Below are 21,775 nucleotides of genomic sequence, written 5' to 3' on the forward strand. Positions count from 1 at the left end.
GACAGACATTTTATTGAACAGACATGACAAAGGTAATGCTGATTAACATTTGTCATCAGAAGAGGTGGTGGCCATCCTTGGAAACCATGAAAGCTGTAAATCTGAGACCTGTGCTTTGCGTGAAGATGCCTTGTCTTGTTAAGTGGTCTCTAGATCTTGTGTATCTTCCATGTTCATACCAAGGCTTTTAAAAGGAGGTCGTGTCAGGTGAGTAGGGGATTCACAACACAACTCTCATTCTCATTGCATAAGAACGCCAATCAGCGTGAGATACATGATGTCACGCCTTCTGGAGCCAGAGGGCGCTCCCACTCTGTTCTGTCCCTAGTTTCCCGTGCTTTGCTGTCCTTCTGGTATCTCTCTGTCTGGGGCTATATATTTCTGGATCACTCACTCCTCTTCGCTCAGCATTGATGTTCGGACGTCCTGAGACCCGCCTAGCACCAGGTTGCCCCACGTCCGCTGCCTGAGGGCATTGGTTTTTACTGTTTAAGACTCCTGAACTGCTGAGTCCGGGCTAACCCCTGTCCGGCCGCTATGCATATTGCACTCCAATATCAGCGATAGAGTGGTGAGCCTTTTTTCCTCTCCTTTTCTCATTGTTGGATATCACCTTCTTGAAATCCATGCCTATGAGTGGGTCTAGTGCCTGGCTTTCCTCGGGTTGTCTTCTGCCGATATCAGCGATAGAATATTGAATGTGCCTATTGCCCAGTCTGTGGTATTTTTTCCCGGGTTTTGGGGTTTTTATTTTTGTTCTTTGGTTGGTGTTTGGATTTTTTCACTTCCTGTTTTCCCCTTCTTTCTGGTCCCCCTGTCCCCTGTGTCTCAGAACGTTTGGTTCCTATCTGTTTTTTGTGGTTTGTTTTCCCTGGTCTCCCAGGTTTATTTTTGTTGTGGTTTATGCTTATGTACATGTCTTTTTTTTTCTTTTGAGTCTCCGGAGCTTTACCTGACCCCCCCGCCCCTTCCTCTACCCAATAAGGGTTATAGCCTGGAGGAGGGGGCAGCTCTTAGTCGTGGACTCCCGGAGGTTTCCTTTCAGTTAAGTCAGGTTTTTCCTCCCCCCAGTGCTGTGCAGCTCATTTATTTGTATGGGCGTCAAGAGCGGCCCATGAAGGGGGGGTACCGTCACGCCCTGTGCAGCCAGAGGGTGCTCCCACTCTGCCCTGTCCATAGTTTCCTTTGCCTTGCTGTCTCTCTCTCTCTGGGGCTATATATTTCTGCGTCACTCTTTCCCCTGGGCTCAGCATTGACGTTCGGATGTCCTGAGACCCGCCTAACACCAGGTCGCCCAACGTCCACTGCCTGAGGGCTTTGGTTTTTACTGTATACGACTCCTGAACTGCTGAGCCCGGGCTAACCCCTGTCCCGCCGCTATGCATAGGGTCTTTTTCTGCTCTCCTGCCACTCCACGGTTTGTCCCTTCTGACATCCATGACATGTGACTTGTTCTTCTGGACTGCCCACAGGATGGGCCGCAAGTCCCAAGGCCAGACTGATCTGGTGGCACTCAGTCTTGCTTCCCTCAATCACTATAGGTGGAGATCTATAGCTACTACAGACTCCTGCCCAGATCATCACACCTGGTTCTCCCCAGTGATATGTCTGTTGCACCACAAATAGCACAACAATTAGCAAACCATTCTGCGACACACTTGTTGACACCATCAGACTGGTCTACACAAGACTATGGATCACTACTAAACAGGAATTAGCTCCTTTCTGAGCCCCATTAAAATAAGCTTGTTTATGTTAATTATTTGTGGTTTCTTTTTTATTTGTAAGTTCTTTTTTTATTTTATGGTAAAAAATCACTATCCTGATTTAATCCAGAATCCAGTACACCACTGGCCCTTGTACACAATCTTAATGAGGTAATTTAGTGCTTATGTAACAGTCACTCAGGTGTTACATGGTCATTAATTAACAATACATTAAAATAACACCAGAAACATTTTGTCAATATCCAAATTTGCTTTTATTTTGTACAAACATATCCATCAACAGATTGGTAAGTTTCTTTGGAGGCACAATACAGCATATATGTATGTAATATGACAACATAGCACAATTTGTACATTTTAACACCTGAACAGAAGTTAACATCTCAGCCTTTACTAAAGCACTTCATAGGTTTATACTGTCTCACACTCTCACAAACAATCTGAAGGACACTACAAAAGTAGTGTGTTTTTCAAGTAATGCATACATTAACACCATTTAGCAACTGCACTGAACTGCAGGTTGATTGCTTTGGTGAGCTAACTTAGCCAAATGACTGAGGAAGAATTGAGCACTATCCAGGTTCCAATGGAGTGACACTGCCTTCTATAACACTCAGTTCCAAAGAGCCCTGTTACATTCACAGACATCATCTCAACTATGCATTGACGTTGTTACAATCTTTTTTTTTAAATATGAAAGCAGAAGGAATACAAGCAGGACTGACACAGTTTCACCAACGGTTCTGTAGGTTCACAGGTACCCAGCATACTTAAGCTAAATAAGAACCTATTCAGGTGTGGCAGAGTTTGGCTGTTTGTACAATTGTAAAACTTGTCACAACTACCTATTGACACTGTCCAGATAACATTCAGTTGTCTCTATCCCAGATAGAAAAATGTGTATTGGTATTGAAGGAACCTATGCCTTGTTATGAGTTAACAACGAAGAATTTAAGAATTGTTTTATTGTTTTGCACATTCCTGTGAGCCAAGGTCTCTCAAATGGAGATATAATTCATGTATCCTACGCTCAGGTTTAGCAACATGAAGGAAACAGGGGTCTTGGATTATTGCTGTGCTATTACCGATCCAACTGACTCTTTGATCTTGTTTATGCCTCATAAGGCACCAAACTGTTACTGAGCAAATCATAAAAATGTATGTTTTTGTATGGAAATTTTGTTTATCTTCAAGAATAAAAGCCTGCTGTTCTGTTTGAAAAAGCAAGTGCGAGACAAGCTTAACCTGTTAACTTAGTCTGTCCTCCTTTCTTTATTGCAATAAAGAAATCACAATTTGATTAATCAGAACCGTGTTTGATTTTCTTTTCGGAGTCTAACAGTATGTTTTCAATTAAGGTACACGTGGAACATTATTCAATGGACTGTTACAAAATTCTGTATACCTTTAGTCATACCCCACCTAGTGGACATTTTTAACATTCCAGTTAGATCACACCCACTCTTCACTTTATACAAACAAAAAAATAAAAATCTATTTATGACAATTTGATCAACCAGAAACAGAAATTTATTGATTTAAGGTATAATCTACTTTTTAATACTCGGTATGTACAAAACTATGCATACTAAAATAAAAAAATGTTCACATGTCAAGTAATTCCGTTAATGAATATAGTAGAAATCAGGTTAGAAAGTAGAAAAACATTTTATAAACAACTTTCTCTTTCTCAATGTATTTTACGTATTGTTGAACAATCAGCTTATACCTAGAGTTCTGTTAAGCAATGATGTGTTGAGGTACTAGAAATGTACTTCTTCTGTCTGGGAACAACCTCTTTTAGAGTTGAAACTGACCTGAGATTCCATCTTCCTGTTCATAAGTCCAGACAGACTATACAATAGTGCACAGTTGCATGAAATACAAACCACTCCACTTCTCTCAGCACCTTTTCTCCTTTGATTAATGGTGCAGTATCTGTTCTGGATTTATTTCTTCTATCTCATAAGCCACCTGAAGGCTTCAGACGGCATTGTGAAGGTTTTGTGCTGAATGGGAAGAGCAATCTTAACTTTTACCAGTCTCGCAGTTTAGACTTTGAAGATGCCCCAGGTGGCACTGATTCCTGTAGACACCAGTGTTGAAGAACTGTAGTGAAACACTTCTCTTCCTAGCACCCTGGCTTTAGATTAAAGAGCACCACTTAGAAGGAAATCTTCACAGCTCCACAATCCGCACAGTTTAAATTGTGAAACCAGCTGCAAGATTTACATCTAATGAGAAAAAAAACAGAAGATACAGTACATACAGATTAATAAAGTTCCTGCTACTCAAAAACAAGCCTTGAATAACAAGGTGTTGTAAATGCAAACTCAGTATTATGTTTTTTGGCAGCAAAAATATTCAGGAAAACTTATCCTGGAGACGAGGCTCAATCTTCTCTTCCTGATCTATAGACTAAGCACATGGGCAACATTATATACTGTAAGTGCGTATGTAATCTTACACAGTTCTACTCTGTGTAAGAGCAATACTCTCTGTACTCTATTGCATAATTTTCATTCTTTTCCTACAGTTTAACTTGGTTATTGCAAGGTTCTGTTGCAGTTTCCATATTGTCTACGCTTTGCTTTACTACACTGGACCATAGTATGACAGGAACACCGTGACTCATTTTAGTTAAATCTTTTGTAGTGATCAAACTTCCAGTTTTTATTTTTAAATTAAACAACAGGAAACCCAAAACAGTATGTTACCCACTTATCTCCAATAATTATTCTTTAGAACAATTTAGAAGGAGTTCCATCACCCAGGGCAGTAAAGCACAGTCAGGGAAACCACACTAAAACTGGACTGAAACTTAAACTCTAGGAAAAAATGGTACAATCCTGGTAAAAGTACACACATAACATGGTAAATCTAGGTAAACTGTCATAAGGGTTTGGTATAAAGAATGGGAGAGTGAGGTTTTCCATGTTGCTACTAAAATAAAATGACATTTTACATGACAATTTTTTAAATCACAAGACAAGCAACAAAATTCCTATAAGGAAATACACAGATCCAATAATTGAAAAAAAAATTCTGCTGGTCTAGTGAATATATTTCAGATAGGACAATTCACCTAAATGATATTCTCCCAGCACACAACATTAAATAGACAGCTACTTCATGACTTATTAGGAATACTGGTGCAATAAGGTTCTTTGACATATTATGCTTGGATCAACATTTCATCTGAAGAGTAAGTATTTGTATTCCTTTTCTTTTCCTGGATTCTGCTTTCCAATTGGATGTTTGTACACAGATTGTTTTGTGGTATTTAACTTCTTCTTCATTACATAAGTTGTGAAATGCAATTGATTTACATTTACAGTAACTTAAAAAATATAAAGCTAATGACCTATAAAGCTAATGACTAGCCTTCTGGCATCTTCTCAGAGATTACTGCTTAAGTAAACTGGCCTTTACTTGTCTGTCACATTTCTTATGCCTAAGTCCAGTAGTGCCCAAGTGCAGTCCTGGGGATCCACAGTGCATGAGGTTTTTGCAATGTTTTAAATTGGCTGCCACTGAAGGGGTGAGAAGAGCCATTAACCTGCTCCAATTTAGCCAATGATTTGTTCAACTGGGGCATTAACAGCTGAGTTGGAATGAAAATCTGGACTGTGGAGCTCCAGCACTGAACCAGGGAACCCCTACCTTAGTCCTGATTTCATTCTGAATTTTTACCCCGGGTTCCATTTAAGAAATAAAAGAAAGAGGGCACCCTACAATATAAGAACAGAATACACTCAGGTATAAATGCACAAAGACACAGAGCAGACATACCTCACTTCATGTTTTGATACCCTCTGGCAACTGTAAAAAAAAACAATTGTCATCCAAGTAGTCCTTTTTGTTTTTAAGTTTACATTTTTATTCTTTCTGCAAGTACAGTGGTATGTTTTTTTCTAAAATGGACAATAAGATTTGCAGTAGAGGATACATTTATTAGAACACCCCATTGTCTCTTTAGGTTGGGTTTGCTACGCAAAAGACACCAATTTGATTTTCCTATACTCATGATCTTAAACATGTAAGAACTGATGCATTATTTTACACGTGAAGCTCCATTGGAGTAAAGCAACACCTTATGTATTCCACTCAAGGATACCTTGACCCTGCCCAGGATAAGAGGCTTTTTGATAATGGATGGAAAACAAAATTTTTCAACCAGTTTATCTGGAGCTTGTTCTCTTTTGTGCTTGCCTACATTTCTATTTAATTTCTAATATATTAGCAATTACAGTTATGTAACTAGCAGAATGATGAACAAATTAACATACAACTAACAAAAGTAAATAAGCAATGATGGTCTCATTTACGGTGTTTCTAAGGCTGTGTTTAAAATCTAGAGGACAAAAATGTGTTAATGTCTACCAGCGTAATAAATAACTTTACGACCTAAAGCACAAAATGGCACCATGGTATACAGTACCTGTTTTGGAGCTCACTGATTGTATTTTGAGAATAATTTTGAGTTCTTTCATCTTCAAAAGCAAAATATATTAGTAGCTGGAGTACCACTTCAAGTAGTAAATAGAAAGTATGTAGATTCATTTGTCCATTAATATACATACTTAAAAAGCATACATTAAATCACGGGTTTTGTGCAGAATAGAATATAAAGAAAAACAGGAGATTCACACAATATTGCCTACTCAGTAAAACTCATGAGGTGTCACCAGAGAGAAAGAATGAACTTTCTGCAATAAATAACTAACCAGTCTGCAGAGCAGCATAAAAAAACACACACACTTGGAGAAAAAAAGATGCTGTCTCACCCAGGTCACTGACCTTCGGAGTTTCCCGGATTGTTGTTTTGAAGGGACAAAACAGAGTCTGTCCTGGGAAAACAAACCTCTGTTGCTGTAGCCCGGGAGAGAAAACCCATCGTAACCAAAGTGGAATATTTGCAGATTTACTGTAACTGCTGTATTAAACATACAGCTACATACTGTAAGCAAAGAAATGGAGCCATTATCTGAATATTAAGCCAGCCAGGGAAGAACGATTGGTGGGATGAGAGACACAGATGTGGAAGGAAAAAGTTTTCTTTTCCTAAACTAATCAACATCCTTCAGAATTCATTCATCCATTTTCTAACCGTTTCTTCCAATTCAAGTTCACAGGGGAGCCGGAGCCTATCCCAGCAAGCAATGGGCACATGGTAGGTTACAAAGGAACAAGTAATAGGTTTATTCCATGCTGAAAAGAGAAGAGAGAAAACACAACGTTTTAGCTATAAAGCCTTCTTCAGGTGTGAGGAGGCTTCACAGCCAAAACGTTGTGTTTTCTCTCTTCTCTTTTCAGCATGGAATAAACCTATTACTTGCTCCGTTGCAGACTATACATGCTGACGTAGCTACCCACCTGAACTACATGGCAGGTTACACCCAGCATGGGGCACTAGTCCATCGCAAGGCAGACAGACAAAATCACAGACACGCACACACCAGGGCAAGTTAACCAACCAGTATGGAGCAAACATGGGGAGTACTACAAACTCCACACAGATAGCACACCAGGTCTGGAATTGAACCTAGGGCCTCAGTACAGCTGCTGGGAAGGAATGCTAACCACTGCACCACTATACTGCCTACTTCTGACTTCAGTTCACCCTTAAATTCTTCAGTGATCTCATGTGTCTATGTACTGTAGTTACAGAAGTGACGTCATGCCCCCCTGAAATCTAGACAGAGTAAAGCTTTGCTGTAGCAGAGAACCTGGTCTTTTGGCAGAGCTATCTGCTGTCCAGGGGGTCATGCTGTGTACACAGGGACTGAATCCTGGCAGGCTAAACTGAACTCGTCAGTACAGTTAGTAACTGTAACCTATTCTGCACACTCATTAGTAAGCTGACTACAGTATAGTTTTATTTTAAGTAATAATAACATATAAATAATAATAAGCATAATAACAATAATCGTAATGTCCATATATACAATGTAAAAACAGCAGCACGAAATGGAGCACAAAGGGCTGCAGACAGTAAATTACATTTTAGCAGGTGGGTGTTGGCTGTTTCCAGTAGAAAGGAGTCTGTCATGCCTTCAGCCTAAGCACATCTTTTCAATTCACAATGCAGCAGCATCCAGATAGTGTCCAATGGTGCAGATTTCAGATTTCAAGAAACAAAATGACCCCAGAAATGCTCATTGCTGATGCTGATAATCAAATAACTGGACTTAATTTGTGATTTAAGTTTATGTTTTTTATGTGCTTATGCTCAATAAAAGAGAATATCAGGTGTTCTAATAAATTGGTTGATACTGTACATACAAACCAGGCCTCCTTACCTTTTAGAGTTAGAGATAACGGGTCAATCTTTAAGCGTTCTTCCACTTCTGGGTCTTGATCATACACATACTGTCGGAAAATGTTGAGTACCATCTCCTCACTCAGCGTGTATCGAACAAGCTGGCTGTGCTCTTGGGGGACCATGAATCTCAGCCAGTAAGATGTAGAGACACTGTTATTACTAAAAAATGGAATTGAGAAAAAAAACAAACCATACAAATGGCCTTGATAAAGTTCTGATTTATCACAGCTTTACCAAAGTCCTCTCAGCAACATCTCCTACTAGGTCTCACTTTGGTATCTCATCAGTATTTTAAGAACCAGGACTTATATTATACTGCTCAACCATGTAAAAAGTTTTTTTTTTAACTTTTGAGGTCACAATGTTCTTTAATTTCTTTCTCATTTTGCCATAAAGCCCTGCAGTGAAAGGACTGCAGAGAAATGTGGCCTGATGAATAACAAAAAATGTGCATGTTTATATTTTTTGCAGCAAAAAGTCATTATTCACACCTGATGCAAAGCCTTTTCTGTGACCGAGAGCAGACTTAATATGTGAAACACTAAGAACTGTCCTCTACTGTATTTCTTTGTGAAACCTCTTTGAGTTACCGGAACACTTTTGTCTACTGTCCCCAAAGCAGGACAAACTGCTCCTTGAGTGTGCCTTAAAAATAACGGGGATGCTAAGAGCTGATCTGAAATCTCTCAAACATGACTTTAGCTCTAAAGGCAAATAAATTTGTACACAATTCAAAACTGAACTCCAAAACAGATTGGCCATGATCTTTAAAACTGGGGCTCAAAGACTTGTCTTGGGGATCCCCTCCTCAAGACATTGCTTTCAACCGACATTATTAGCTAAAATAAATGAATAGTAATGTAGATTAATAGTAATAATAATGTGAGATCTACAGTAGCATTGCGATTGCGGTGCATTCACAAAACACGAAGAATTCCTGCTAAATGGGGGGGAAAGTTTGCTGAGAGAGGAAGCTGATTTTCCTGTCCTGGGCCAATATGTAGGCATAGTATCTCAGTGACTTGGTAACTGCCTGTGAGGACAAACTTACTGCATCATCTTTCACAGAACAGTGTACAGTATATGTTGATATTTTTTTCTGCACTTTAACACTTCTCTTACCTAAAGTTGTGAATGGTAACATTAGAAAAGTATCGCCCCAGAGCTGGAGAAGAGCTGTACAATCCTGAAAGCTGTAAAACACAAAATAATTGAATCATAAATAATTAAAAAATTATAATTTGCCAGATTTTGTGCCCCATTGTGCTGCGATGTTGTTGTCATATCCTGGCCCTGGTGAGCTGGTGAGTCTAATGTCTGTCATTCTGACTCTTAAAGAACTAAATCAACTAATTGGCTTATCTGAAACAATTAACCTACTTCTCACAGATGTTCAGATGCTGTTTTTTTTTTTAAGAGATAGACAAAGCAATCCTCCAGTACCAGAGATGGACATCCCTATACTACACCAATAACCTTACATAATACATAATAGCATAGTAATTACATAGGGTTAAGAAAACACAGAAAAGTCAAGGTAAAAACTGACAAAGTCTTCACACAAAACCACAGTAGTGTCACTATAAATGCTCTGTAATGTACTGTACTTTGATTTTCTGTACAACTTAAACCACAGCTATCTAACAGCCCACATACAGTAAAGACATTCTGGTGAACATTCCAACATAATCTAGTGATACCTCTAAAACACAGAAACACTACTTTTTTATTTCCAATACTGTAAATTACTCTGCATGTCCCAGGGCTGCTCACAATTATCCACTACAGCTGTGCTGCCCACTGATAGACAACAATAAAATGACTAGTCCCTGACTTACAATGTTTCCCAGTATAATTTAGACTCCACAATGATTTATAACATGGTTATACATTTCTTATTTTCAGTCCTAGTATATACCCATTTCTTCTATTTTTGTGCTGTTTACTGATTAGGCTAATTGATCTGGAGGATTACTCAGACTCTTCAGAGTTTGAATGGGTTTATTCATTCAGGTGTGTGGAATTGTAAGTCTCCAGACAGCTGCCAAACACGGTGTTTAATAGCATTGTTCCCATCTTATTAACTGATCAGCTATTTAGGTGTTTGTGACAGAAATTAGGAAGAAGCAGATGTAATAAGATGTACAGTAATAACATAAATTAAAGCAGAAATAATGTGCAAAACAAACTGTTCTGTTCAGAAAGTAGTAGGTCACTGTATAATCACTGTATCCTCCCAGACTCAAATCTCACTGATTGCCAAATGATGCCTAATTCACTGCACTACACATATCCCCTGTATATACCACTACCCCATCTGTCATTAAAGGATAGAGGGACACAGAGGAGAATTTAGGAATCTGGAATACTGGCTCTTAGTGGTATATAAGAGGTTTCCTGACACCTGACATCAAAACAAAGTGTTTTCTCATTTTACTTTTCAGTGTAGAAGTACCCTCTGCTAGTAATGTTTTGACCTTTAAGGAAATGCATCTGTCTTACTTTTTCTTCAAGGACTCTTGATAATGCCTGCTGCTGCTCAGAATCTGCAAAAGTCTTGTTGACCAGTCTAAGAGTCCCATCGTAACACAGAGGCACCACAAATGACTCCAGGTTGAATTTTTCATCTTCATCCTCATAGACAACTACAAGACAGGAGTCACAATAAGGTTATAATAATAATAATTGTTTACACTTATATACCGCTTTTCTGGACACTCCACTCAAAGCGCTTTACAGGTAATGGGGACTCCCCTCCACCACCACCAATGTGCAGCATCCACCTGGATGATGCGACAGCAGCCATAGTGTGCCAGAACAGTCACCACACATCAGCTATCAATGGGGAGGAGAGCAGAGTGATGAAGCCAGTTCAGAGATGGGGATTATTAGGAGGCCATGATTGGTAAGGGCCAATGGGAAATTTGGCCAGGACGCCGGGGTCACACCCCTACTCTTTTCGAGAAGAACCCTGGGATTTTTAATGATCACAGAGAGTCAGGACCTCGGTTTTACGAATCATACGAAGGACGGCGTCGAAATGTTTACAGTATAGTGTCCCCGTCACTATACTGGGGCATTAGGACCCACGTGGACTGCAGGGTGAGCACCCCCTGCTGGCCCCACTAACACCTCTTCCAGCAGCAACCTTAGTTTTTCCAAGGAGGTCTCTCATCCAGGTACTGACCAGGCTCACACCTGCTTAGCTTCAGTGGGTTGCTAGCTGTGAGTCACAGGGTGTGGAGGGAAACAATTTCTGACAGTGCTACAATCAAAATTGTGTTGTTTCTTACATGAAATAGGAGATTTTGAAACCTGTTTTAAAGAAGGACAAAATTCTGAATTTCACAATCTTGATACTTAAGAGTGAGAATCTGGAATGAAAACATTAGTTCTGAAGAATTGTTTTTCCATTGAAATATTGTTGTGGAAATTTAGAAAGAAGCCAAAAAATATGTAACTCAAAGTCTGTAGTGGAAAAAAGGCCTAAACTGACATCTCAGCAGTCATAATCTGTTTCATATTACCATGGCATTGCACAAATACATTTCGAAGTCTGCTAGTTTAATAAACACTGACTTTTTGTTTCACTTTTTTTCCCCAAACCCATCTTCATTTGTATTTTAAAAGCTGGAACCAGAAACTGTCTAATCTGAGAACAGAAGCAAAACCTATCCTGCACTAGTTTTCATTCCACACAAGGAAGCACAAAGGCCTGTGCTTTTAAATGATTCACCAGAGTAAAATAATCACTTACTTAAATATTTGCTGCCCAATATCTTGGGAGATTTGCCCTACAAGGCTGTTGCATTCTAGTTGCATTCTTAAATGCTAAGCAGCCAGTTCACTTCTTAAGTTGTTCCAGAGACACCATAAAGGTGCTCATTGAACACCGTGCCGTGCACAGAGCCCATTTCAACATACTGTATGTGGCAGTACCTGAATAAAGCACAAGGCTTAGTGCAAAAGTAGCAGCTAGTACTATGAAAACCAGCAAAATGACCATCCACAGTTTGCACTTCCAGAAGACAGCTTCATCCAGCAGGTGGCGCCATGACCTTCTTTTCTGTTGAGAGAATATACAGTAGCAGTGTTAAAACATATCTGCATTGGCTCCATGCAACAAGGCTTTCACACCACTGTCTTCTTTATGCACCGAAACATTTGGGTCAAACTCCTATAAATGAATGAGAAGGATAGTTCCCCAGAGTGAAAAATCCATTCCACACGCTGGACATACCATGATTTTTAAACAGGGATAACATGATTACCTGCTCATTTTGTAGGCTACCATCCTCTGAAGTAATAGTTTCTATAGCTTCAATCCCGGTAGTCTCTGAAGAAAACTGGTCCCCATTTCTTGCGCCACCCTAAAAATACACAGTCTATTATCACTATTGAGCAGAAAACGTAAAGCTTGGAGCAATAAATCTTGCCCGAGAAATGTAAAGGGCACTGTCTCCTGAAACACACGTTTTGAAGCACAGTAAAGTGGGAGACTAGGTTACCTGTTTGATCTGGCTGGTCCCATCCTGGACAAACGGACTGATTTCCGTGGCGTCATCGGATTCACTGTTTCGTTGCGTCCCATTTCCTGACGTCGCCTGGAAAGAAGTAAACCTGTGTTTTAAAGAGTCCTCTTCCTTTTGCCAAGTGAGAAATACAGTTCTGTGCGATGGCTAAGGGGCACGGTGGTCAGCATTGCTGCTCCACACTGCTGGAGCTCTGGGTTTAATTCCTGGCATGTGGTCTGCATGGAGTTTGTCTGTTGTCCACATGTTTGCGTGGGTTTTCTTCTGGTGCTCTGGTTTCCTCCTAAAGGCTCATGCCATGTTCTCTAATGGAGGTGCTGTCGTTCCAGTAGGAAGATATGAGAGGCTGATGAGGAGCCTCCAAAACTTTCTGAAGGAGAGGAAGAACCTTTACCTGGACTTTTAATGGCGAAAAAATGAAGGCCAGCCCTCATGAAATCCATTCATGTAATTCTGTAAGTTTAATAAGGTTAAACTAAGCACTTTAAACTAAATTACTACTTTGAACTATTTTAAATAACCTGTAATACTTTTCTTGTTATGTTTACTGTGTGATATGCCTTGGTATTGTCTAGTGTAGCAATGCATGATGAAAGGATAGGAAAGTAAACTGATTGCACTGTAAATCAGAGATGAGACCATGGTTTATGTGTGAAATTGCAAACAAGCTCAGCATGTTCACCTTTCAACAAAAAGGCTAGCTAATGTGTCTGCATTGTCAAATTACAGCCAATTCAAGATAATTGTCTTTTCCTATTACTCCCTACATCACCTGCATTCCCTTGCATCTCCTCACACCCTGTCTCTTTCTGCTCTTATCCTGCTGGTTGCCTGGCTGTTCAGTCTCCTGCCAGTTTCTGCTCACTCTGTCAACACTGGGGATGAACCACACCTACACGCTCCTGACTACAGCACCCCTGTCCACATTCCAGTGCTTCCCTGAGGACCTTCTGCCCACAGTGCCCCTTTACTGTACATCCTACGACTCATTCCTGCATTGATGTACTCTCTAATGTGCTATTAGAGCCTCTGGGTTTTTCCAATAATGTGACTTCTGTAACTTAATACTGAACCATTAAGAATTATTGTAGATAATGATTTAGTTTGTTTTATACCACGGGCGGAGCAGTGGCATTGTGCCTGTGGCTGGAAGGTTGCTGGTTCAAATCCCACAGCTAGCAGAGGAATCCTACTCTGTTGGGCCCCTGAGCAAGGCCCTTAACCCCAGCTGCTCCAGGGGCGCTGTATAAATGGCTGACCCTGCGCTCTGACCCCAAAGTTCTTTCTCCCTGTCTGTGTGCCTGTGTGTCGCATGGAGAGCAAGCTGGGGTATGCGAAAAGACAAATTCCTAATGCAAGAAATTGTATATGGCTAATAAAGTGATCTAATCTTACCTGAAAAGGTGACACAAAAACAACATTATCATGTAGTTTTGTTTTTGTAGCAGGAGTTGACAATATTCCCTTTCAATAAGCTCATCTAAACCAGTGTAGTGGTGGTTACTGTGTGACAGGAGGTCTGGTTCTGCCTAATTTATATTGAGCATTAAGAAGCAAGTGACCTTCTTCGGAAAAACCCTTATGAAAGTTTATCAGAGTGCTTTCACAATTTCACTGAGACTTTACTGTACTTTTGCTGTAGTTTACTTCATTTAATGTTCTTACACTGGACCAGTGACTCCTCAGAGACTGAACACTGGGGAACAGTGATAATTTCTTCAATTAAGTCTTTAAGAGCACAGGCTGGATGCAATCTTAAAGACCTTGTGGATTTCTGGAACCTAGAGTAAGGACCTTTGCAATGGGCCATAGGAATAATCTGCAGTATTATAATAAAACATTTATAAAAGCATACTAATGTACTGTATTTTAAAAGCCCAGTGTAGTAAAATACAGTGAATATGTTAAAATTATAGGAAGTCACAAAACTATGATAAAACCATGACAAAAACAGTGTGAACCCACTCAGTAAATTCACTAAGCTACACTTCCATAGGGGAAAACACAGCATGTAATTCAATGTCATGCCCAAAACTATACTGTAATTCTTCCTGGAGTAGCAGGTTAGTTTTCAAATGCAATCTCCTTTCCACTTCATGAATCTTTCAGAATATTTATTTAGTTAACTGTCCCTTCTTGAAACAGGCCTTAGAGTGTGAGTAGTAATTCAGCTGAGATCTTGTCATTGGAAATGCATCTGTGGGCATATTGATAGTCGCAACATAAGTAACAACCAGAAACCCTAAAACCTCAAGAAGCAAGGAAGGACTTAGCAAGCAAGTGATCTTCACTCTTAACCACAATCCACCAGGTATTGTAGGTAATTTACAATCTGCACTGAATAAAGACCTGGAAACAGTGGTAATAAAACCAATTAAAATGAGAAACGTATTCAAATAGAGTCATTGAGAGTCCAAGACTCCCCCACCCACACACACACGTCTGCGTGTCCTCCCCTTTGTAAGTGTATCGGAATAAGTATTCACATGCTACACAAAGCTATTCTTCAAATGGATTAGATATCTTTTTCCACCCTGCCCTGAGGGCTCTGAGGGCCTGTGAACAAACTTGTTTGCTTGCTGCTACACTCCCCACAGCAGTGCTGCAGTATTGCAGGGCCGACACTCTGACATGGAACGGAAAGCATTAAAAATCCCCAAACATATCAGGTCCCTCTCCCTTGACCTAAAATCTAACCAGGTGAAAAAGCACTAATGGTAGAAAAACACAGAGACATCTGCAAGCCATGGAACAGCACTGAAATTTGTTTATAAACTGTTTATAAAACACACCAATGTGAAAGTATTGTGACCTAAACTGTTATACAGTACGGTTGCCATAGTTACCTGTTGTAGTAACCTGCTGTTAGTAGTAGTTTATTTTCTAAAGAAAACCCTGGGATACCACAATTATACCATCCTTTGTCAGTTTTGAGCAATTATATTCTTAATGCATTATATTGTGTAAATCATGGAATGTTATACAGTACTAAGGTCTTAACTTCAGTGTCTTTGGTTTTCCATCAAGTTGGACTTCAAATTGCTTAACTGAATTACTCCATACATCCTGGGGCCCTAGGTTCAATTTCTGGGGTGATATTTGTGTGCGTTTTACACGCTCTCCCAGTGTTCACATGGGTTTTCTTCAGGTGCTCCGGTTTTATCCCATAGTCCAAAGATACTGATAGGTCAATTGCTGTCTGACACCTTGGTTTGGTGTGAGTATGTCTTTGTCTGCCATGGACTGGTGTCCCGTTCATGGTGTATCCTGCCTTGTGCCCATTGCTTGTCAGGTTAGGCTATGGCTCCTGCATGGCCCAGTACTGGATAAAGCAGTTAGAAAATGAATGGATGTTATCACTGTCATTGTTGTACAGTTCAATGAAGGCAACACCACACTTGGTCAGCGTCAGGAAGTAAACTTGCATGTTTTCATTCCAAGAGATCTGTGACAGCAGTGATTTCCCTAGGGGTCTTTGATCTTTGATGATACCTCCCAAATATAGCTTGATGTCCTTACTTAAGTTTATTTATTGTACCAATGTTACTGACTTCTATTTTAGTATGTTTACGTTGTTAGATGCTGAGTTGTTTTCAGCACATAGCCAAAGGAAAGTCGACTGCCCCAGGGGTAGCAAATCACATTTTCCCAGGCTTTTCCGTCCCTCACTTGTCAGGGCATGTGACGCTTCAAAATCTGCTTCTGAGCCCTAACACGTCTCAAAAACGCCGTGCTTTAAACACTGAATTCAGAAATTCCATGTATGGACCCAGAAACCAGTTTGGTATGAAAATGTGGCTTTAATATTGTAGGCAACCCGTGCCTCTTTCGAAGCGCGCTCAGACGATTTCATTCAGAAGAATAATATTGGATGTAATCTGAAACGAGCTGTCTTCTGCATTTCATTATGACAAAACATTCCAGTTCCAGATGAAAGCGCACGAAGGCAAGTGCGTCAGACACTCTGATGAGGATGTGCAGGATGTGTCTGTACTTTCAGTGTTCAGTTCCTTTCTTATATACACGTATTTAACACCTTTCAATTAGGGGATTCACTGCGCGGTGAATCTTACAGTGTGTAAAACACTAGCAAAAGCTCACAAGATATATCAGAACGCCCAAAAACTTATCATTTTAAAAATATATAGACTCTCAACATAAGAGTTCGCTTTTAAGCATGTATTGTTAGTTTTGAAAGCTTTAAAAAGTAAACAGTGTAGTACTTAAAGCCACTATAATAATGAAAGAAGATACCTGAGAACAAATATCACAAGTTATAGAGGTTGTGTGTCAATATATTGAATATTCAAACTACCCATAGAAGGAGCTGTTCGTGTGTGGGAGTGTCAATACAATTGTTTTACAATAAATATTAAAAGAAATCTACAAAATCATAAACTCAGATACCTGAACATTTCTTCTTACAGGTCGTATAACCATAACAACTTTATTTGTACCAAAATCCTGTAAAATAGACGTACAACTCCGGTAAGATACCATCTGTGCGAGTTTTTGCAAAATGACAAACAAGCTTCCCCTCTGAAAGAATAAAAACACGTTGCTTACCCGGTGTTTTAAGTGTAAAGAATCGTTGCTTCCTCTCGGTTCCACTTTGTCCAGTTCTATTAATTCGTCGCTCATGTTTCACTTCTGTCTAAAACTTGAGGAATTTCGTCCAGTACCCGGAAGCAAGCGTCAAGGAAAAGAAGAGTTTCTACCACTTAACTCTTCTTTTGCACTCCAAAAAACGATCGATTAGCTTAAACTGTAACTTTAGGATTGGCATTAACAGACCAAGAATCTAGAGTAATGCCTAGATAATGCGACACGTAACACTTCTAGAACATTGATCAATTTACGATCCGGGACCCGTGCTTTGTCTTGCTCAGGTAAAAGAATTGGACAATCCCAAAAGTCATGCCGTCACTTGTGAACTTCAGCGCACACTTGCAAGGCGTCGCCTGAGATCGGTGCCTGCGAATGACTCAGAATGAACGAGTTAAGGAGCTCAAAAATAAAAAGTGAAACCTTCGCGCGGCAGGTACAGTTTTGGGCATCCGAACAATTTAAAAAACGATAACAACATTTTGTCGCTAGACGCTCTTGAACAGTTTTCCGCAGGACAGATCTCCGAATGTAAAAACGTGTTAGGTACACCTGTATGCAGCACACGAGATTCCCATTTGGACTCGCTGAACCTTAATACTTTAATAGCTAAAATAAAACCCGAATAATTTTGTTAACAAGTAGCGTGTAAACAAACCGAAAGCTTTACATTATTACACGATGCGTCATTGATCGCTTTACATACATTAGCTTCCTGTTCTCAAGCATCTGTCCCTAAAGACATCTTATTCTATGACTGATCATTCTTATTACAGCTCTGTGACAGAACCTTTGGCTGGCACGTAATGTTAGTAGGCACCTGAAAGCCATGTGTCAATGTTTTTTTATGCGCTGAGATGAGCAACAACGTCTGTATAATGGCTAGCGAGGTACAATCAATACAGGGTGATTTAAAATTATTGCATGATTCATAACTAACGTATGGGTTGCGGATGTACTGTAGTACTAACAGGTTGTGTTAACCAAACTCCACAAGCACTACTAAAGTGGTGGCTTACAGGTACCCACTGTATCTCTTCATCGAAAGGCAAGTGGAGCAGAAATTTAATTACAGAGTGTATGTTAAGAGGGAAAAAACCAACAACCCCCCTGTGCAATTTACAAAGACAGAACCTTTTAACAGTTGAATATGCTGTACCAGCGCTCTTTTATGTAAAGTGATGGTATTTTAATTAGATTCCTGTGCTCTGGGTTACAGTGTTTACACGGCTCCTCTGAAAGAGCCAAACTAGAGCACAGTTGTTTTTCCTCCTCACAGTTCACTGTCAACAAAATAGACTTAGTAACGCAAACAATACAAGTTAAAAAAGGCAGTATAGGAATGTGGCGGTTGGCATGATGTTTGGGACCTCACAGTGAAAGGAAAACAATATCATCTTGAAACTTCAAACCAATTGTTCCTTTAGTTTCCCTGATTCAGCTGCTGGACTAAAAAATAAGTCAAACATGGTCATTCCTTGTAATTTTCCAGAGCCAATGAGAAACATTTAGTAGGAATTCAAGTCTTTACCGGTACACTGATTTCAGGGAACATTTTTTTCCAGAACAAATACCAGCAGATAAAGTGTTGTGTAAAAGCAACAACTCTTTGAAATTGTTATTTTTAAGCAGGCATCACAAAACAAACACACCCTTGCTTTTCACATCTGTAGTGTGAGCTAAGTCTTGGCTAGCCTGTGCCCTTTCTTCAGGGTTCCCCTTTTGTTCTTAAAAACTCTTTGAATCAGCTCTGAGCAACTACAGATTCTGGGAAGGGTACAGGAATACTGCCCACAGATTCTCTCCTTCCTGACAGCTGGAGGAAACCCACAAGTATTAAGATCTGCTTTTTGTTGTGGGTTCACCAGTGAAGTTGTGAAAGGAAATAAAACTAAAAAGTAGTTACTGCACTGGTTTTTCTAGTTCTGTATTGTGGAATTTTAATTTTAACAGTGCAGACTTATTTCTGAATCCACTGATTTGAAAGAGCAGTTTGAGGCTCAACCTGTTTAACTTTCCAATGCTACAGGATAGATGCGCTTGTTTTTGTGTGACAATAATTTGCCATTTTACCAATGTTCAGATGGATTGGAATTTGAAAGAGAGCTGAAGTCTAAGAGAGTTCACAGGGAAAAGGTGGCATAGCTCTCACAGGTTAGGTGTGGGGAAGAGTTTCGCAAATCTTCCACATGTCACAAGCTGCTGTGTGCTCACCACTTATCACATCGTGACAAACAGAAGAATCTTAGCTTCACAAGTGGTCAGAGACCGAGTATCTGTTCAAGTGATTAACATGACAGGAGAGACTGAAGATGTTTGTGTGGGGAGCTGTGTCAGTGAGTGTCAGCATGTGTTGGCTGGAAACAAGTAAAGGTTAATTCCATGCTAAAAAACAAAAAAGGAGAAACACGTTTTGGCTGTAGAGCCTTCTTCATGGAAGAAGTCACCCACTTTTTTCAGAAATCTTTGTATCTAGAGCTGAAGATACTCACCATTATACTGAGTACTAGATAGTGCTATCATGCCTTACGTGAAGTTCATTAGTATTCATATACTATATGTACACCTTAGAAAACAGCATCACCTTCATCTACTGTAGATATATGTTACATGGATTAATGTCAGATCATACTCGTCAGCATGTTTATTTTACTGAAAAGGTTTTTCAGATTTACAATCTAGTGTGTAGTGGGATGGGAAAACCAAAGATCAAGGTGGTGATAATCAGTACATATTACAGAAGAACAGAGGATTGGGCATGAAGACAAAAAATGTCAAAAAGACAAAAAAGTGTTATAAAGACAAAAACATTGCGGTCATTGTTGTACTGTTACAAAATGTTAATGTGTAATTAACAGCTACAGGGTTACAAATCTTGAAAACTGAAATGTGTCTAAACGGACTGCCGAAATAACTTTTTTTTTTGTTAGCCCTGCTGGTCCGCCATTATTTCCTCTGTATTATTGTAGAACTGTTGTGCACGTTGGGGCTGGTGCTAGTAACAAGGTTTAAGGTTTTAACCACATCCAAACTCCACGCGCCTGCTCTGAGCCCTTCTCTTTAATCGGTGTGAAAAGAGCTGCAGCGGTTTAACAGCTCAGCTTCCGCTCTCGTCACCCTGAATGTGAAGGGGTCACAAGGATCGCTTTTCAGGCCATAGTTAAAAAGGCAGACAAGCTATATTTATAAATTCTTTTCTAGGCTTAAGACATTGTTTTTTTGGAGAAAAAGGAAACAATTGGACAGCAGCCTGAAAGTTGGGGAGGACATTGTATGCTTACAAATTCCGAGTGATATTAAATGTTGCTATGGTCTGATCAAAGAAGCATTTGATTTGTATTTTCACATAGCTTCATGAGCCAACAAGACGATCTGATCAGCTTTCTTTCAGTCCCAGCTTATCTTTTGTTTTCACGGCTCTGGCAGATCATTTTTAGTACTGTCCACATTAAATCAAGGAACATTTTCTACCAACTGCACTGATGTTATTAAAAAAAAACAAGAAAAAAAGTCTTAATGCAATAATTTCAGGATTCATCCCATCTCAGGAGTTCATCAGTTATCGTAATTGTATAATGACTAGTGTATGAACAGAATCTTTTTGAGGAATTTTTACAAACCTGGCTGAAATAAAAACTTTTCATTTTAAGTTTGAACAAAGGCAGACTGGAAAACATTCTAATGTCTGGTACTCTGAGTGCCTGCCATTGAATGCAAAACTACTGAAAGAATAAGCCTTGAAAGTAATAATTTTGTAGATTTATGTGATTTCTGTGTGTAGGCATTTTCTGTGTGCTATAAAACAAACATGCGGTGTGGACAAATCTTGTGTTTACAAAAGAACTAGACAGCCAGACTGAATAAAGCATTCTGTTGTTTCATATATGGAAATCTGATGCAGCACGAATTCAGAAGGCTAAAGGAATGTCGTGCTTCCCAGAGCCTTGAATGTCAGCAGAAGGACATAGATAAAGGGAACAAGTCAAGTTTTCCAAAGCAAAGATAAAATGACTTTGGTCTAGACCTCAGTAACACTATATGAGTCAACAAAAAGGCATGTACTAGTCTTCATGATGGACATACCAGCACTTAATACATCTGGTATAGCAAATGTATAAAACATCCAGTACTCTATGTGTTACATTTAGCCAATAATAAATGCTCAATATATATTGTATTAAGTTAATTATGACACATTCATAACATTCATCATTTCTCTAAGTAACAAGCATTAATATGTGTTTTGTTCTCTATACTAAGGAACCGATACCAGAAGGAATTCTGACGGAAGGGTTGTGTCGAATGTCCCGGTGCTTTTACAGTAAAGGGCAGGAACACTGAACAGGGCACCACAAAGAACAATGAAGAAGCCGGACCCTTTTTTCTAGAAGAAGGAACTCCATTTGAGCAGTAACACTTAAAAAATCTACAGTAGGATTAACCCTTCCCAGAACATAGGGCTCTTAGCGTGGATGACCTCGCTAATCATCTTTGCCAATAAATACTGTGATTTCACGTTACCTAAGCAGCTTATCAAGTATTGCAGAATCCTAGGTGCTGCCCTTATGCACCAAGTCATCATTAAC

The 21,775-nt window shown here is 39.6% G+C and overlaps 1 protein-coding gene across 4 annotated transcripts; it reads right to left on the minus strand.

Annotated features, from left to right (window-relative positions):
• Positions 1-1,957: 1,957 nt before the first annotated feature.
• Positions 1,958-17,523, minus strand: c15h3orf52 (chromosome 15 C3orf52 homolog). Of its 4 annotated transcripts, none has more exons than XM_088921723.1 (10): positions 17,151-17,523; positions 12,561-12,656; positions 12,324-12,422; positions 11,992-12,118; positions 10,555-10,697; positions 9,175-9,245; positions 8,030-8,211; positions 6,528-6,599; positions 5,520-5,549; positions 1,958-3,961 (listed from the first exon to the last, which is right to left on the minus strand). In XM_088921723.1, the coding sequence occupies exons 1-9, from the start codon at positions 17,223-17,225 to the stop codon at positions 5,521-5,523; spliced, it is 894 nt and encodes a 297-aa protein (XP_088777849.1). In that variant the 5' UTR covers positions 17,226-17,523; the 3' UTR covers positions 1,958-3,961; position 5,520. The 4 variants fall into 4 exon arrangements, with proteins under 4 accessions (XP_088777849.1, XP_088777850.1, XP_088777851.1 ...); XM_088921724.1 differs by having other exon boundaries at positions 6,515-6,599; XM_088921725.1 differs by lacking the exon at positions 6,528-6,599.
• Positions 17,524-21,775: the final 4,252 nt, after the last annotated feature.

Source organism: Atractosteus spatula, chromosome 7 (genome assembly GCF_055471065.1).
Source record: "Atractosteus spatula isolate fAtrSpa1 chromosome 7, fAtrSpa1.hap1, whole genome shotgun sequence".
Taxonomy (NCBI): Eukaryota; Metazoa; Chordata; class Actinopteri; order Semionotiformes; family Lepisosteidae; genus Atractosteus; species Atractosteus spatula.

What these genes read in the sequence shown, in the direction of transcription:
- c15h3orf52 (XM_088921722.1), bottom strand. Translation starts at nt 17,225, where the DNA reads ATGAGCGACGAATTAATAGAACTGGACAAAGTGGAACCGAGAGGAAGC. An exon ending in CTTTACACTTAAAACACCGG is followed by an intron (nt 12,657 to 17,150) that starts GTAAGCAACGTG and finishes ACTTCTTTCCAG; the next exon opens with GCGACGTCAGGAAATGGGAC. An exon ending in AAGCCTTGTGCTTTATTCAG is followed by an intron (nt 10,698 to 11,991) that starts GTACTGCCACAT and finishes CCTGTCTTGTAG; the next exon opens with TTGTCTATGAGGATGAAGAT.